General features: G+C 39.7%; 1 protein-coding gene across 4 annotated transcripts in view; it reads right to left on the minus strand.

The window, feature by feature from the left end:
- Positions 1–17212, minus strand: part of rnf111 (ring finger protein 111) — a 128854-nt gene that overhangs the window by 13858 nt on the left and 97784 nt on the right. For all 4 annotated transcript variants that reach the window (XM_067971497.1, XM_067971496.1, XM_067971499.1 and 1 more), the window contains exons 5-8: positions 10290–10463; positions 6075–6385; positions 3343–3595; positions 124–448 (exon numbers count right to left, since the gene is read on the minus strand). In XM_067971497.1, the coding sequence (XP_067827598.1) occupies positions 124–448; positions 3343–3595; positions 6075–6385; positions 10290–10463 (1063 nt within the window). The remainder of the gene's footprint in view (positions 1–123; positions 449–3342; positions 3596–6074; positions 6386–10289; positions 10464–17212) is intronic.

Raw genomic sequence — 17212 nt, forward strand, 5'->3', positions numbered from 1 at the left:
AACTTGTAATTTTCCAAGGGACATACGGGAATTTACAAGTCTGCGGTACTTAAATTAACTATCCAATTATGCTGATACAGTAAAAAAATTGTTGGCACCACAGCAGAGTGATGACAAACTTACGTTGGGTGCTGCATCATTCTTCTTCGCTGTGCCTCCATTCTCTGAAGCATTTCATGATGGTGCAGTCTTTGAGAGGAAGGTGGTGGAGCAGGGATATGGTGTGGCATTGCTGCTGCTGTTGCAGGGAGATGATGTGGAGGTGGTGGAGGTGCTGGTGGTACAGTGTGAGTTGAAGGATGTGAGGGAATCTGTGGGTGGAAAGGGTGCACTGGGTGTGGAATAGCATATTCTGGTTGGGGAGGGGGTTGTGGTGGAGGGGGAGGATTCCCATGTGCATGGGGGCATGTGGTAGCTTGGTGGTGCAGTGGTCTTGGCAATGGAGCATCTAGAAGGAAACAGTAAATAAAATCAAAATTTGCAGCTAACCTGAAGTATGCACCTTTGAAAAATGTGGGACATTATCAAAAATTTCACAGGGAAAAAAGTGAAATAACTAATGTAACTAATTCATGCCATATACATGCGAACTAACATTTTTAAAATAACAATTGGGAGACATGGTTCACAATTCCATATAAAGTTATTGTTTACTGTCTCAATCTTCCACAATGTTCTCACATTATCCCTCCTTTCAAAGAAGTTGACTCAGACCAGAACATGGTTCCATGGATGCTGGCAATTCTGTGGTATCTCACCATTCATTTGGCCCTTTATCATATATTAGCCTAGAGAATGAACGTTCACATACTATTCATCCGTGGAATGAATCACACAGTTAAGTCGGATTTGATCCTCATCTTTTTGTGCTCATCAAGGTGAGGGATGTTTATGCTGGGGAATGGAACAACTCCTATTTCAGGCACCCAATGTCAGCCTCTAGCACTAAGTCAGGTATCGCATAGCCAGATGCAGAGTAAAGCTCCCACTCTGGGCCAACTCAGAAGGGCATCCTCTACTGTAGCAGAGTGACAATTTTTCAATTTCTTACAGGAACCATTCTGTGGCTTCTCTGAGCGACAGTGGCAATTAACGCTATGTAAGGGACGATTCTGTGCTGTAGGTTCATGACCACTAGGAACTCCAATGAGATTACCCAAACTTATTTTGCATGGGGCCTTCTAGCTGGATTTGAACACAGGCCCCAGAGGTGTACGGCCAGTGTCTAACCTATTGCATCACTTAGTCCCTCCCATCCTCACCACATGTCCATTTGTACAAATCCTGGATCACTAGGCAGCAGTCAAAAGCAGAAACCTCAGGGACACTAAAGCTAATTATGGTGTCCCCACAGGTTTGACTGAAATCAGCTAATTCGTGACTAAGCTTTAATTTCTCTGCATAAAGTAGATGTTGAGAGCTCCATGAGGCTCAGTAACTAAAGGTCCCAGGTTCGAATACAGTAACTGGGACCTTTATTATTAAATAGAGAATCTAAAAACAGTGCAGATTTTGCTCTCCTATTATAGTGCTGGTAATAGCAAAGTTATTTAACACTGTGTAGTGGCAAAGGAGGTTTGAGCTCTAATTTGTTGCACTGCGGACTGGTGGAATAAGGATTTATGCCTGCAATCTTCCATGTGCAGAGCTCCCAATCTTTGCCATACTGTCATGGAGAGATGCTAAGTAGAGAAAGAGATGCTTCTCCTTGCTAAGGAAGAAAAAACAGCGGATTTGAAAAATCTTGGCAACGTCAAGTGCAACTCTTAACAGCAGTAATAGTGAAGAACCAAGCTAGGTTTGTAACCAGATTAACCATCACCATGCTGTCTACAACCACCATCTCTCAAGCACTGAACAGCATTGAAAAAGATCTGAAGCACTGCAAGAGAAACAAACACTTTCTTAAAAGGTTTGCTTCTCAAAACTAGTTTATTGCCCAAACACCAGAATTATTTGAATGATTACTTGCAGATGTGGTAACAAGCTTCAAATTGACTGAATTTAGAACAGAACAATGCACTTAGCTAACTAAAAAGTACTAAAATTCTAATCGCAAAGAACTAAATTGTAACAAATTTATAAATCAAAGCAAATTTAGACATTCACCATCTTAATGCTCGGTTTTTAATCAAACATTCCAGAAATATAATCAGAAAGATGAAGGGGTGGGGGAGAGGGATGAACAGGCATTTCACATTTGGTTAACATTTTCAATATGCCAGCATCCATGCTTTTGGGCCAGTTGTAGGAAATTTTTGATTCAAAGTACGCAATTCCCCCCCAACCCCATAATTTTCACTCCTTCTCTCTTGAAGGCTGTAGCTGAAGTTTGAGTATAGTTTCATCGTGCTGATCACTTTCTGATACTATGGCCAACAGACTATTCCTCACATTATCAGGCTAGACAGTGATCATCAACAGGCTGTTTAAACTTGGGATATCACAACTGAACCCATTCTCATCTTCACCATAAATCACAAAGGAGGAATTGAGATCTCTATCAGTGGCAGCATTACCAGGAGTTAAGAAAGTATGTCACTTCTTTTGGGTTTTCATTCCACGATTTTTAATAACAAAAAAGCCTCTCTGTGGCAAGCCGTGGAGCACTGTGATTGGATCTACATTCAGCCTTGCCCTAGTAGCCCTTTGGCTAAATGGGAATTTATAACGAACGATCTGAACTAATAGACCAAAAAATCCACACCATTTTAGTACTTAGCCCCTGTAAAGTTGGTTCCGTTGATGGGCAGCCACTTAAAAGATTTGGAAAAGGCAATAATTTTTAAAAGACAACTTTATTTATAAACGGAGACACTCTAAATGAACTGAATTTATTGAAATAAATGCAGATATTTACAATGTCTGTACCGGACTTAGTAATGCAGAGACTGTAAACTCAGGAATTCAATTAAAAAATCAGCATAACTGTTTCCCAACCTCGAAGGCAGCCAAGCTTTCTGTTCTCGGGTGTCTGGCAATGCAGCTGCTAGCAAGTATGCAATCGTGATGCAGATTGACTTGGCATCCAATTTTCCCACCCAGCACAATTTAACAACTCACTGTATAACAGGTTGCAGAGGAAGGAACAATGGTGGAGTATATTTAACCAAATATAAATACTGTAACTAAAAATATCTACAACATCCTCACCTAAACTATCACAGTTCCAGGAATTGTAAATTGAATTAGTCACATTAATGTACAACCAATATTACTATTACCACATTTATGGATAAAAAGCAATTTTTTTTGACAGAACATTATGTCAGATGGCAACTTAAAGTGATGATCATTAACATAAACAACAAGATGGCACTGCAAAAATCTGAAAAGGCTTACAGGTAGGGTGCATATAATGTCGGCAGGAAGCGAGTGGTGGCTGTGGTTGTGGTTGACCTTGAGCCTGTCCTACCATCCCAGAACTATATCCCTCGACAGCTACTGGCTGGCTTGTTCCAGCAGTTGCTTGCGCTCCATAGACTGCAGCACGTGAGGAAGACCCAGGACAGCAGGGATCAAATGCAGAAGTACCATGGAAACTCCCGCTTCCATGGCTCCTAACAGCACCACTGCTTAAATCAACAGGCAGCGTCTGTTTTAAAAAAAAGAGTACAATGAAAGCAATATGTAAATCATTGCAGAAGGATCAAATTGTATAACATTGTGTCCATCATTTCATTGGTTATATACATTCACTTTCAGTCATTTATCGTTTTCCACCAAGTATGATTTCAGGTATGGCAGAATAGCACTAATTGACTATGTTCTGCTTTCCAAATTCAAGATGAAACTAAAAACGATTAACAGACAGCCTTTCCTTGATTTGGGAAAACTGCTCATATGTGCATTATTAAATATTTCAATTGCATGAATGCAAAGCACTGTATTAACATCACTATAAATTGCACTGGTTCAGGAAATTAATTACATACTTCTCGAAAGCAAGCAACACCACTTTATATCAAAGGACATAACTGAATCCTTTTCGATAGTGAATAGTCACTATTGCATTAGGAGACTATATTACAATAGTGAAAATGTTAGCTTTTAGTGACCTTTTCTCTCAAATACTTCTTTAATACTGTTGCACCAACAGACCGCACCAGATTATGTGGCGGGGTACAGGCTGATGTGTTGAGTGTCCAACCTCAGCTATGCCGTTACTGACAAGTGCCGAGTAAAGGCTAGAAGCTTTGTTCCAGCTGAGTTCCCAGCTGGTAGTAACATTTTTCTGATTCAGACACCTCCAAATTGACTTTCAGTATGGTGAGATTCATTAATTTCTGTATTAAAGCATGGAGCCACTTGTGCACATGTTCCCTCTGTAGTTATTGAAATAGCACTAGGTTTGAATGGTGACCCAAAATGGCAGATCTGCCAGACAGATGGGGAAAAAAAAGTTAATAAACGGAAGATTTTTCCAAGTTTGTCATTTCCTTTAAAAAAAACACACGTAGAATCATAAAATCTTACACCAGAGGCGGCCATTTGGCCCATCTCACTTTTAGCGGCTTTCTAAAAAAAGTCATAAATTTAGCTCCGTATCCCTGGCCTATCTGAGCTGCCGTTCTAATACTGTACACCTTTATCTTATCAATACACCTCATATGTAACACCCTATCAAAAGTCTTTTGAAAATTCACAAACGCAACATCTAGCATATTTCTTTTATCAATATGCCCGGTCATTTCCTCAAAAAACTCTTGTTGAATCTGTCAAACATGACTTACCTTTCTACAAGTCCAGGCTGGCAATCCATAATCAACCCATAGCATTCTAACTGAGTATTAATTTTATTCCATATTATGGCCTGTTGAAGCCCTATTTACTACCATTTTTAAGTTGACTGATCTTATGGTTACCCAGTTTATCTTTCTCCCTTCTTGAACAGAGTTGTCACATCAGTAACCGCCCGTCCTCTGGCACAACTTCCATATACAAGGGTTTTTGAAAAATTGTAGTCAGAGCTCTCAACTTCCCTCAATATTCTAGAATGCATTCCATCAGGGCCTGCTGCCTTTTTCGCGTTGAGTTCCACCAATTTCTTCAGTGCTATTTCTTTATCCAAAGCTATCCTATCTAATTGCTCCTCCACTTGTATCTTTTCATTCCCACTATTACACTTTCTCTGGGGGAAAAGAAGCAGCAAAGCACTCATTTAGTATCTACCATTTCTTCATCTTCCAAGAGATTTCCCTTTTTTTTGTCTCTAAGTGGCCCTAGCCTTTCTTTGACTGTTTTATTTTTCATGTCTATAAAATTCTTTACTATTTCCTTTTGTTACCTACCAATTTTTCTTCATATCCCCCTTAATCTTTCTAATCTATTTTGCTTCCCCTCTATATTTTCTATATTCCACTTGATTTTCTTTTGCATTATTAGCCTTAGTTTTGTCATATGTCTCATTTTTTTTTGAACTCCAGCATTTTCTGCATCCCCTTTACTTCTTCTGGGAACGTATGTGGGAGGACTTCACACTGAAAATACTTCAACAGGCTTTCCTTCTGCTTTATGGATTACATTATCATTATAAAGTTCACATTTGTTGCAGGCAACTGCTAGGAATGTGAAAAAGTTCAAACATATGTCAATTTAGGTTTTTAAACCTATTGAAATTTTAATTACAAAACACCATCCTAAGCCGTTGCTTCTCAAAACCAGTGTACTGTCCAACACCAGAATTATTCGCATAATTACATACGGATGCAGTAAGTAGCTTAAAATTGACTGAATTTAAGAACAGAATGATGCACTTAGCTAATTAAACACGAAAATTCTATTTACAAAGAACTAAGATGTAGCAAATTTATGAATCAAAGCAAGTTTAGATATTTGCCATCTTAATGCTCAGTTTTTAATCAAACATTCTAGACTTTTTCCTGTAGGAAATGGATGCACATCAAAACACAATTTATAGGACTCAATTATTTACTCAATTAATCATTTCAAAAGAACTTGCATCATGTTTTATATTCTTACAGCATCAGAATAATGTTCCTACTATTTAGCAGCTCAGATATTCATTATTGTTTTCCCTTCCCAATTTTTTAACATGATAGAAGAATACAAACCTGATCGTGATATTGGCCACCTGCATTTCCATTAGCTCCACAAGGTGCTGGCACTACAGCAGGTCTCTCCAAAGGACAGTTCGATTCAGGAAACGAAGGCATCGATGGTGGCACTGCAGAGTGGGCACCAGGGTGGTGCTGAAACTGGTGGTTATGTTGCTGAAGACAGCTTGGATGAGGGTGTCCTAATGAGTTGTGTCCTTGCAAAGACCCTCCACAAGGTGAATGCTGAGGGCAGCAGGATGGGAGCCTTGGCATTGCCCCAGGACCAGCTTCTGGCACTGCACTTGACCCAGCTCTCCGAGCATCATCTTTGAGGAAAAGTAACAAAAAAAAATCAACCGTTTGTCTGGGAAATTTCTGGCACTTTTACATTATAAAAGTGGTTCTGAAAGCAGTGCTCTAATTGAGACCTATAACATCTTTGCATCTTCTTCCATTATTTACTTTTATTTGTGCCAGTGATCCAAATCATGACTGGAGACCAAGAGTTGTGACTGCTAAAAGGGGGGTAAACCTGATTAACTGGACAGCAGTTTGAGGCGCATGAAAATGTTGGGCTATCAGCTGGTTGCTGTGTCATTTACATTAAAGAGCATGATCTCAGCATTCATCAATGTAAAAGAATAATATGCAAACAAAATGATAAAAATGCATTGTACAACTTTTTAAATTTGTCTTTTCTAATTACATTGTATTCTAATATTTCTGCATATAGTTGCTTCAAGTAGGGGTCTTTAGCAAGAAAGTGAGATAGCTTAGATTAACCCAGTGTGAATGAGGAATTAAACTGGGAGTCTTATTAATACGTACGGATTGGGAATCACTGAACAATGTATTTACCCAGATGATCACAGAGTTGTACAGATTTTTCTACGAACATCTGTAACATTCTCACAGTAATGTGTCATATTTTGAGCAAATTTTTGTATTCATCAAGTTGAAGGTCGTCATTCCAAGGGAAAGGAAACCTTCCTATGTCTGACCCTCAATGTTTGCATTCAGCACTCCCAAGTCAAAAGCAAAGTAAATCTTCCTCTTCTCTGCCCCAACACCAAAAAAGCTCCCCACAATACTCCAATATGAATGTTTCTATTTCTCTCCAGTTACATCTTGTGCAGTTTGTCATTTATCTCATCAAAGCAAACCTGATGCATCTTGATGCCTGGGTACACAAGAACATAAGAAATAGGAGCAGGATTGGGCCAATCGGCCCCTCTAGCCTGCTCCGCCATTCAATAAGATCATGGCTGATCTGATCCTAACCTCAAATCTAAATTCATGTCCAATTTCCTGCTCGCTCCCCGTAACCCCTAATTCCCTTTACTTCCAGGAAACTGTCTATTTCTGCTTTAAATTTATTTAATGATGTCGCCTCCACAGCTTCCTGGGGCAGCAAATTCCACAGACCTACTACCCTCTGAGTGAAGAAGTTTCTCCTCATCTCAGTTTTGAAAGAGCAGCCCCTTATTCTAAGATTATGCCCCCTCGTTCTAGTTTCACCCATCCTTGGGAACATCCTCACCGCATCCACCCGATCAAGCCCCTTCACAATCTTATATGTTTCAATAAGATCACCTCTCATTCTTCTGAACTCCAATGAGTAGAGTCCCAATCTACTCAACCTCTCCTCATATGTCCGCCCCCTCATCCCCGGGATTAACCGAGTGAACCTTCTTTGTACTGCCTCGAGAGCAAGTATGTCTTTTCTTAAGTATGGAGACCAAAACTGTATGCAGTATTCCAGGTGCGGTCTCACCAATACCTTATATAACTGCAGCAATACCTCCTGTTTTTATATTCTATCCCCCGAGCAATAAAAGCCAACATTCCGTTGGCCTTCTTGATCACCTGCTGCACCTGCATACTAACCTTTTGATTTTCTTGCACTAGGACCCCCAGATCCCTTTGTACTGCAGTACTTTCCAGTTTCTCGCCATTAAGATAATAGCTTGCTCTCCGATTTTTCCTGCCAAAGTGCATAACCTCACATTTTCCAATATTGTATTGCATCTGCCAAATCTCCGCCCAGTCACCCAGCCTGTCTATATCCCCTTGTAGGTTTTTTATGTCCTCCTCACTCTCTACTTTCCCTCCCATCTTTGTATCATCTGCAAACTTTGATATGTTACACTCGGTCCCCTCCTCCAAATCGTTAATATAGATTGTAAAGAGTTGGGGACCCAGCACCGACCCCTGCGGAACACCACTGGCCACTGGTTGCCAGTCCGAGAATGTACCATTTATCCCAACTCTCTGCTTCCTGTTAGATAACCAATCCTCCACCCATACCAGAATATTACCCCCAATCCAGTGATTCTTTATCTTGAGCAATAATCTTTTATGTGGCACCTTGTCGAATGCCTTCTGAAAGTCTAAATACACTACGTCCACTGGTTCCCCTTTATCCACACTGTACGTTATATCCTCAAAGAACTCAAGCAAATTTGTCAGACATGACTTCCCCTTCGTAAAGCCATGCTGACTTTGTCCTATTAAATTATGTTTATCCAAATGTTCCGCTACTGTCTCCTTAATAATAGACTCCAAAATTTTACCCACCACAGATGTTAGGCTAACTGGTCTATAATTTCCAGCCTTCTGCCTACTACCCTTTTTAAATAAGGGTGTTACATTAGCAGTTTTCCAATCTGCCGGGACCTTTGCTGAGTCCAGAGAATTTTGGAAAATTATTACCAAAGCATCCACAATCCCTACTGCCACTTCCCTCAAGACCCTAGGATGTAAGCCATCAGGTCCAGGGGATTTATCCGCCTCGAGTCCCATTAATTTACTGAGTACCAATTCCTTAGTGATTTTAATCATATTTAGCTCCTCCCCCCCTAGAGACCCCTGTTTGTCCAGTGTTGGGATATTCTTAGTGTCCTCTACCGTAAAGACTGAAACAAAATATTTGTTCAGCATTTTTGCCATCTCCATGTTTCCCACCATTAATTTCCCGGTCTCATCCTCTAAGGGACCTACGTTTGCCTTAGCCACCCTCTTTCTTTTTATATAACTGTAGAAACTCTTGCTATCTGTTTTTATATTTTTTGCTAATTTATTTTCATAATCTATCTTCCCTTTCTTAATCAATCCGTTCGTTACTTTTTGCTGTCTTTTGAAGACTTCCCAATCTTCTATCCTCCCACTAAGTTTGGCTACCTTATATGTCCTTGTTTTTAGTCGGATACTATCCTTAATTTTTTTACTTAGCCACGGATGGCTGTCATTTCTTTTACACCCTTTTTTCCTCAGTGGAATATATATTTTTTGAAAGTTGTAAAATAACTCCTTGAATGAACACCACTGCTCATGTACCGTCTTACCCTTTAATCTATTTTCCCAGTCCACTTTAATCAATTCCACTCTCATACCATCATAGTCTCCTTTATTCAAGCTCAGTACCCTTGTTTGAGAACCAACCTTCTCACCCTCTAATTGGATATGGAATGTAACCATGTTATGGTCACTCATTCCAAGGGGATCCTTAACTAGGACATTATTAATTAATCCTGGCTCATTACACAGGACCAGGTCGAAGGTTGCTTGCCCCCTTGTAGGATCAGTTCCATACTGCTCAAGAAATCCAGTGTTATTTCACAGTGCCGTGGGACTTTTAAGAGAAGTATGTTAAGGCCTATTCCTTTGTCTCAAGGTACTGAACAATCAGACATACAGAATTCATGGTTGTACTGACAAAGTTAAGTGCCAACAATGCCTAGCCCACTTAGGGGAATTGGTAGTTATGATATTCAGGGAGTAACTCAATCTAAGGTAAGCTCCAAAGTTCAGGTCCCTAGCCTGACATCATTAGCTTCACGATTCCCAGTCCAGGGGAGACTACATTGACTCGGTTTCATTTTTCAACACTCACATCTTCCTTTTGTCATCTTTCTCTCCCCCTTTATTTCATTTGTGACTTTACCGAGATGTATGGAGTAAAAGATAAGTTTAAGCAGTTCAGAGAACAATTTCCTCTCCTCCCGCCTAGCAAGGAATCCTTGCTGCAAGGTCACCAAAGCATCTTTTCCTCTGAAAAGCCTGGTTAATGAGTATTTCAGGTTACCAATTAATCAAATGAAGACATCAGGGAAGTCTGAGAGGGATTTCTGTGTTGAAGTGGCCTTGGGTAGCAAAGAATAACTGGGATGTCAGCCTTGGAATGCGTAATTTTACAACTTGGCTGCAAGTAAAACAAACTTATGGACATACCCACTGTTGGAGGACCTGCTGTACCAATGGTCGTAGGAACTCCTGAAGACTCTGTCACAGAGGCAGGCTGGGTGGTAGAAGGACCTGGAGTCGCACTTAAGATCTGGCCTGAGGTAGGTGCATTACTGACTGGTTGTGATCTAGCAGCAGAGGTAGTTGGCACCACTGTGGGTTCTGTGATCAAAGCACAAACAGATAAAATAATTTTTTCTCATAGGTTCTTACATTTTTAAAATGGAGGCAAGGTTGAGAAAGTGGGCAAATCCCAGTCTTAATTGATAATTAAATTTGGATGCCAGCAACTGTTTATTAAAACCAGGCTAATAGATGCAGCATCTTGTGACAGTAGTGCACTCCAATTACCTGTCGGATAAATAACCATGGAGAGGACACAATGTCTGGGGAGTTGGAGACTGACTGGAATGGGGGCTTAAAGTCAACATTTTACCTATGAACCCCACTGGCATGGAAGATTTGAAGCTCCACACCACAATTACACCTCTAAACAATTATTCAAAGCTGATTACATCAAGATACAAATAGAAGCTGCAATATTGTCCTGTATCTGCTTCATAAATTCTACTATTCAATTCAAGCCTAATCACAGAGCACAAGCAGGAGTAAACCACAAATCACTGGCAGTCATGACACCACTTAATGGGCAGAGAGACAGGGTCATGGAAAAAACATAGGAAAATCAAAATTAGAAAAAGCGAAGATGCTGTTCTACACCTACGCACTATAAAGAACACATGCTGGAATGTGTTCCAAGGCACAAATGCATTTCAGAATCAAGTTGACACTGATAAACCGATTGACCTTGGTGTTCTCAGTTTGATACCATCTCAACTACTTGTTATTACTACCTTGTAACACACTCAAGACTGCGCCTTACACTGTAAGGATACTATAACTGAAAATGTTTTTTGACATGTTGTACTATTTACATGATTCAGCTTTCTGCATAATTACACTCATGCTAATTTCAATGGTTATTACAGAAAAGGCAAAACATTCAAAATACTAGTCTCCTAAATATTTTCCATACTGGAATACAGAACTTCACATATATACTAAATTGGTTTTCTTAACATTTTTAGTCTGACTGCAAATGGGTTTAACCAGATAACAAAAGAAAACATACAAAACACAACACGCCCCTTTGATGAAAATACATTTCTGTCAGTTGCTGCTTTGATTCTAGCCTAGCTGGTTCTGCCTCATTCCAGGTCTGTTGCAATGACAACTCATCGTTTCCATCAAGGTCCATTTACAGCTGTGAGGTAGGAGAGCAGCAGGCCACGCTGGTAGAAGTGGTGCTACATGGGTTGAAATTCTGTGTGAGGATACGCTAGCAAATTAGGACAGAAATCATCTTACTGTTCTCAATTTTCTCACTTCCTGGTTCCTCCCCAGCCATGCACATCTTGTGTATACGGAATCAGGTCAGCCCTTGTTTCTAGGTGACTGACAATGGCATTTATGCTAGCTGTCAGAAGGGGTATGAAAGTAACTCAATGAAGGCACCCCATTTGATTTGATCTCTCTCCTCACAGGTAAGCACACTGCTTCTACTTGGGATTTCCCTACAGCAGCAAAATTAAGATTGGAGGCTCTCCTGGGTCTCAGTTCTTTGCAGTGCCACATAATGATGCTCCATTGTGATGTGCTAGTTTGCCCCCAATTTTTTTTGAAAAAAAATCAGCAATTCTATCTACAGCTTCAGCAATAAATAGCACACTTTTAAACAAAGGAATTTCATGATTACAGAAATCTGCAGACAAGAGTGTTTTCACTTAAAAAAAAAAGTTGATGCTATTCAGTTTTACTAATTTGATAACATGGAAACTGTAGTCTTATATGAATATTTTTGTAGTGTGAAATAGAAGAATGGCAGTTACATGGGAAGCCATTAAGTAGCTGATTTGTGTTTGGATTTGTTACATAGGGAGTTCCAGATCTCAACCATGCTGCCATGGTGAGTTACAGAGCATTTTTCCCATGGGTGGGGAAGAAGTTATGTGGCTGCCCAATTATCCTGGACAGATCATTCAATTCCACCAGCCAGCTACAGAGCAGCCCTGTGGAGGCCTCAAAATTGGTCTCTAAACCTGTCCTCTTAATTAGGAAAAGTGCAGTGCAGGGAGGTTTACGGAAAATAAAAAGCAACATGATCTGTCGTTCAATGTGATGTTGCAATGTCTTTTGCAAAGCTGCGATGAGAAACATGGGGATAATGGGTCAAATGGCTTTCTCTGTCAAAATTTCAATACTTCTAAAAAATAGAAATCTGACCTTGTTTTAACTAAGGTTACCAAACTGGAAATGTGTGCAATCTTCAAAAGAATCTTTCATACAGAAGATGTTCATACAGGTGGCTTGGAAGCCACTCAAAATCTATTCACGTCATGAGAAGAAAATGGAATGTCTTCAAAAACCAAACAGGCTCTTTTTTGAAGCAAATTCAGTGGTTCTGAAATTACATTTGTGCTGCCTCAGCGCTCACGCAATATTCTCAAATGTGCATTTTGAAGTAATGATGTGAAACAGGAGCGACTTTAGCACAGTATTAAAGTGGTTAAGGTAGCAGGCCAAACAATGGAGCAGTCTCCTGTTTCTCCAAAATGAATTAATTACTTGATACTAGGTAGTCATTTTATAACGAAGTTCGGTTATCAGCTTGCTTATTATGAAAAAGAATGGAGAGTTTGAGAGAATATCCATCATCAAGGTCGGTGAAAATCAGAGAATTCTCAAAAAACTATCCCAATCCAACTTCATGTTATTGCCTATTAGCTCTTTGGCGTTTTTATCACATTGCACGAATGGGGAGGAAATTAATTATGTTTGCTTAAACTTCAAGACAGGATTTTTATTTTTACGTCAATTCTTCCAAAATCATGAATGGGACTATGAATGATTCCATGTGTGCCCAGTGCCAAATTGCCCCAGTGTATGTCAATTAAAACCTGGTTAAGTGTTGAATTTATTGATATGAGTTAGTACTCAGACAGGCACAATGTACCAAAATAGAAGTCTCCACCCTGCCCTCTCTGTTGGTGGAAATGAGCAATTTTAAAAACAGAACTGATATCAATTGGTTTATTTCTTGCCTCTCATACAGAAATTTGAAGTCAATCAGAAGACCTTAAGAATTCTTACCAACTGAAGTGAAGACAAGGCTCACAGAATATAAATAATTCACCATTCCCTGTTGTCACAGTGTTAATAAAGAAAACTCTTATTCTATGAAAACAGTCTGACATTGCACAAATTCAGTTCAGTCTACAACAGGCAGATAGACTAGTCCTGATGAACTATAACCTCAATTCTCTATGAAACTGTATTTCACAACAGCCTTATGTGAAAATGCACTCTAGAACTTTCATAATCCTTGCATTACATCATAAAACTCAAAGTCAATGTTTTGTTGAATAACATTCTGGCTTAGTACTCTGACTGAAATAATAAATTTAGCAAGATAATTTGAATAAGGCAAAAGCCTTTTTAAATTCATACCCACATGGGAATTTTATGTAACCAAAAGCATGTTGGTTATACTTTCTCATTGTTTTTATCAGTTGTAAACTCCAACAGTTTAGTTTTTAATTTGTCTGGAAATCTACCAGACTGTCTTGTATGCAGAAAGGATAAAAACAAGAGCAGAGTACACAATCTAGTTCATTTTGTCACATGTTCATGGTAATAACAGCAAGATGGATGAAGGAGCAAATAAAAATTCTCTGAATGCTAAGGTAGCATTTCAAACATTATTTAAAAGATATACTACACTATTCATTTGAGAAATCAATTCATTTAAAAAAATTAACACAGATCCATGAGATCTCTATCATAGTAGGTTCAGCACAGGAGGCGGCCACTTGCCACATCGTGCCTGTGCCAGCTCTTTGAAAGAGCTATACAATTAGTCCCATTCTCCTGCTCTTTCCTCATAGCCCTGTAAATTTTTTCCCTTCAAGTATTTACCTAATTCCCTTTTGAAAGTTACTATTGAATCTGCTTCCACTACCTTTTCAGGCAGTGCATTCCAGATCATTACAACTCGCTGCATAAAAAAATGTTTCCTCATGTTGCCTCCGGCTCTTTTGCCGATCACCTTAAATCTGTCCCCTCTGGTTACCGACCCTTCTGCCGCTGGAAACAGTTTCTCCTTATTTACTGTATGAAAACCATTCATGATCTTGAACACCTCTATCAAATCTCCCCTTAACCTCCTTTGTTCTAAGGAGAACAACCCCAACTTCTCACATATCTGAAGTCCCTCATCCTTGGTTACATTCTAGTAAATCTCTTCTGCACACTCTCCAAGGACTTGACATCCTGCCTAAAATGTGGTGCCCAGAAATGAACACAATGCTCCAGCTTAGGCCTAACCAGTGTTTTATAAAAGGTTCAGCATAGCTTCCGTGCTTTTGTACTCCATGCCTCTATTTATAAAGCCAAGGATCCCGTATACCTTTTTAACAGCCTTATCAACTTGTCCTGCCACCTTCAAAGACTTGGTGACAGTCCCAGGTCTCTCTGTTCCAGCACCCCTTTTAAATTGTACCATTTAGTTTATAATGCCTCTCCTCATTCTTCCAACCAAAATGCATCATTTCACACTTCTCTGCGTTAAATTTCATCTGCCATGTGTCTGCCTATTTCACCAGTCTGTCTATGTCCTCCTGAAGTCTGTTACCATCCTCCACATTGTTTACTACATTTCCGAGTTTCATGTCATCTGCAAACTTTGAAATTATACCCTCTATACCAAGTCCAGGTCATTAACATATATCAAAAAGAGCAGTGGCCTTAATACTGACCCCTAGGACACACCACTGTACACTTCCCTCCAGCCTGAAAAACAACTGTTCACCACTACTTTCTGCTTTCTGTCCCCTAGCTAATTTTGTATCCATGCTGCCACTGTCCCTTTAATCCCATGGGCTTTAATTTTGTTAACAGGTCTATTATGTGGTACCTTTTGAAAGTTCATATAAACATCAACAGTACTATCCTCATTAACCCCCTCCGTTACTTCATCAAAGAACTCAATCAGGTTAGTCAAACACGATTTTCCTTTAACAAATCCATGCCAACTTTCATTTATTAGTCCACACTTTTCCAAGTGCCAATTAATTTTGTCCCGGATTAATGTTTCTAAAAGTTTCCCCACAACTGACGTTCGGCTGACTGGCCTGCAATTGCTGGATTTACCCCTCTCCCCTTTTTTGAACAGGTTATAACATTTACAATCCTCCAGTCCTCCGGCACTGTGCCCATTTCTAAGGAGGATTGGAAGATTGTGACCAGTGCCTCTGCAATTTCCACCCTTACTTCCCTCGGTAACCTAGGATGCATCCCATCTGGACCGGGTGACTTATCTACTTTGAGTATCGCCAATCTTTTGAGTGCCTCCTCTTTATCTATTTTTATTCTATCCAAAATCGCTATAACCTCCTCCTTTACTGCTACAATGGCAGCATGCTCTTCTCTAGTGAAGACTGAAGCGAAGTATTCATTTACTATCTTAGCCATGCCCTCCGCCTCCACAAGAAGATCTCTTTTCTTTCCCCCCTCCATTTTGAGTCTTTTTTTGCCAGCAGCAGCCATCACATTGGACTCCTGCACTAGTATGCTCATCATCACTGATGAATGGTATGTATGTCTGCACTAAGGGACTAATGATTCAATGTAATAATTTTAATCAGTTGATTACTGAGAAGTAATACAGTTAACCTATAAAAAAGTTTCCATATTTGCAAACAAAGATATATAGCATTGGCTTCTATTGATACCTGAAGCACAGTCCATTATTTCTTCGAGTTAAAGGCCATTAGAACAGTACCAATTTCAATACAAGAGAGCTATCCATTCAGTTATGCACTAAATAAATTATATCTTTGGGATTTGCTCATTTTTAAAACAGAGATTCACCTTATGTATGTTGCAATGTATATATTTAACAAACAAACTTGCATTTACATGGTGCCTTATCACCATGGTTTTTTTTTACATCCAACTGAAGACGACAGGGTTTAAGTTTAACATCTCATCTGAAAGACAGAACCCTCCAACAATGCAACACTGTCTCTGTACTGCATTGGTGTCAGCCCAGATTATGTGCTCAAATTCTGGAGTGAGGCTTGAACCCACGACCTCTGATTCAAATGAAAGTTCGCTACCAACTCAGCTAAGCTGACACTAGTTATTAGTCAATGCATTCATCACTCAATGCACACAGTGTAAGAATATAGCTTAATAGAAAAAAAGCTTAATTCCATTTCAGGATGATGGCTTGTTAATGTTTCATTAAAAGTAGACTTTCACTACTATCAGCATGAAGAAACTAGAATTAACTAGCTTAGAACAACTCCCATGCAGTGCATTACTGAGACAAATGGGCCAATAAAGTCCCAAGTTACATCTCTGGTCTGTGTTGAGTTTGTTGATCTGAGCCAGGGTTGCAGTTACAATTGGTTTTAGTGTCCCTGGAGAAAAGCAGTGAAAATCCAGCCAGGGTTCCTAATACTGATCACTATCCAATGACCACTGATGGAATTGCACGTGCAAACATTGGTATGAATCTTATAACACCTCCTCCCCAAGGCTGAAGATATCAACTTCAGGAGAACTCAGGTAACAGCGGAAAACTGGAAAAAGAATAGGAACCTGCTACTCAGTAGTGTATAATTTTTAATGCAGGTGGCTTCAAGAAACAGCAGCACTTTACGGTCAGACTTTATTTTCCAGTGATATTCATGATTGTTTCTGTGATAGCGAGACTCAGAAAATAGGAGCAGGAGTAGGCATTCGGCCCTTCGAGCCTGCTCCGCCATTCAATATAATCATGGCTGATCCTCTATCTCAATACCATATTCCCGTTTTCTCCCCTTGATGCCATTTCTGTCTAGAAATCC

This window comes from Heptranchias perlo, chromosome 34 (assembly GCF_035084215.1).
Source record: "Heptranchias perlo isolate sHepPer1 chromosome 34, sHepPer1.hap1, whole genome shotgun sequence".
Taxonomy (NCBI): Eukaryota; Metazoa; Chordata; class Chondrichthyes; order Hexanchiformes; family Hexanchidae; genus Heptranchias; species Heptranchias perlo.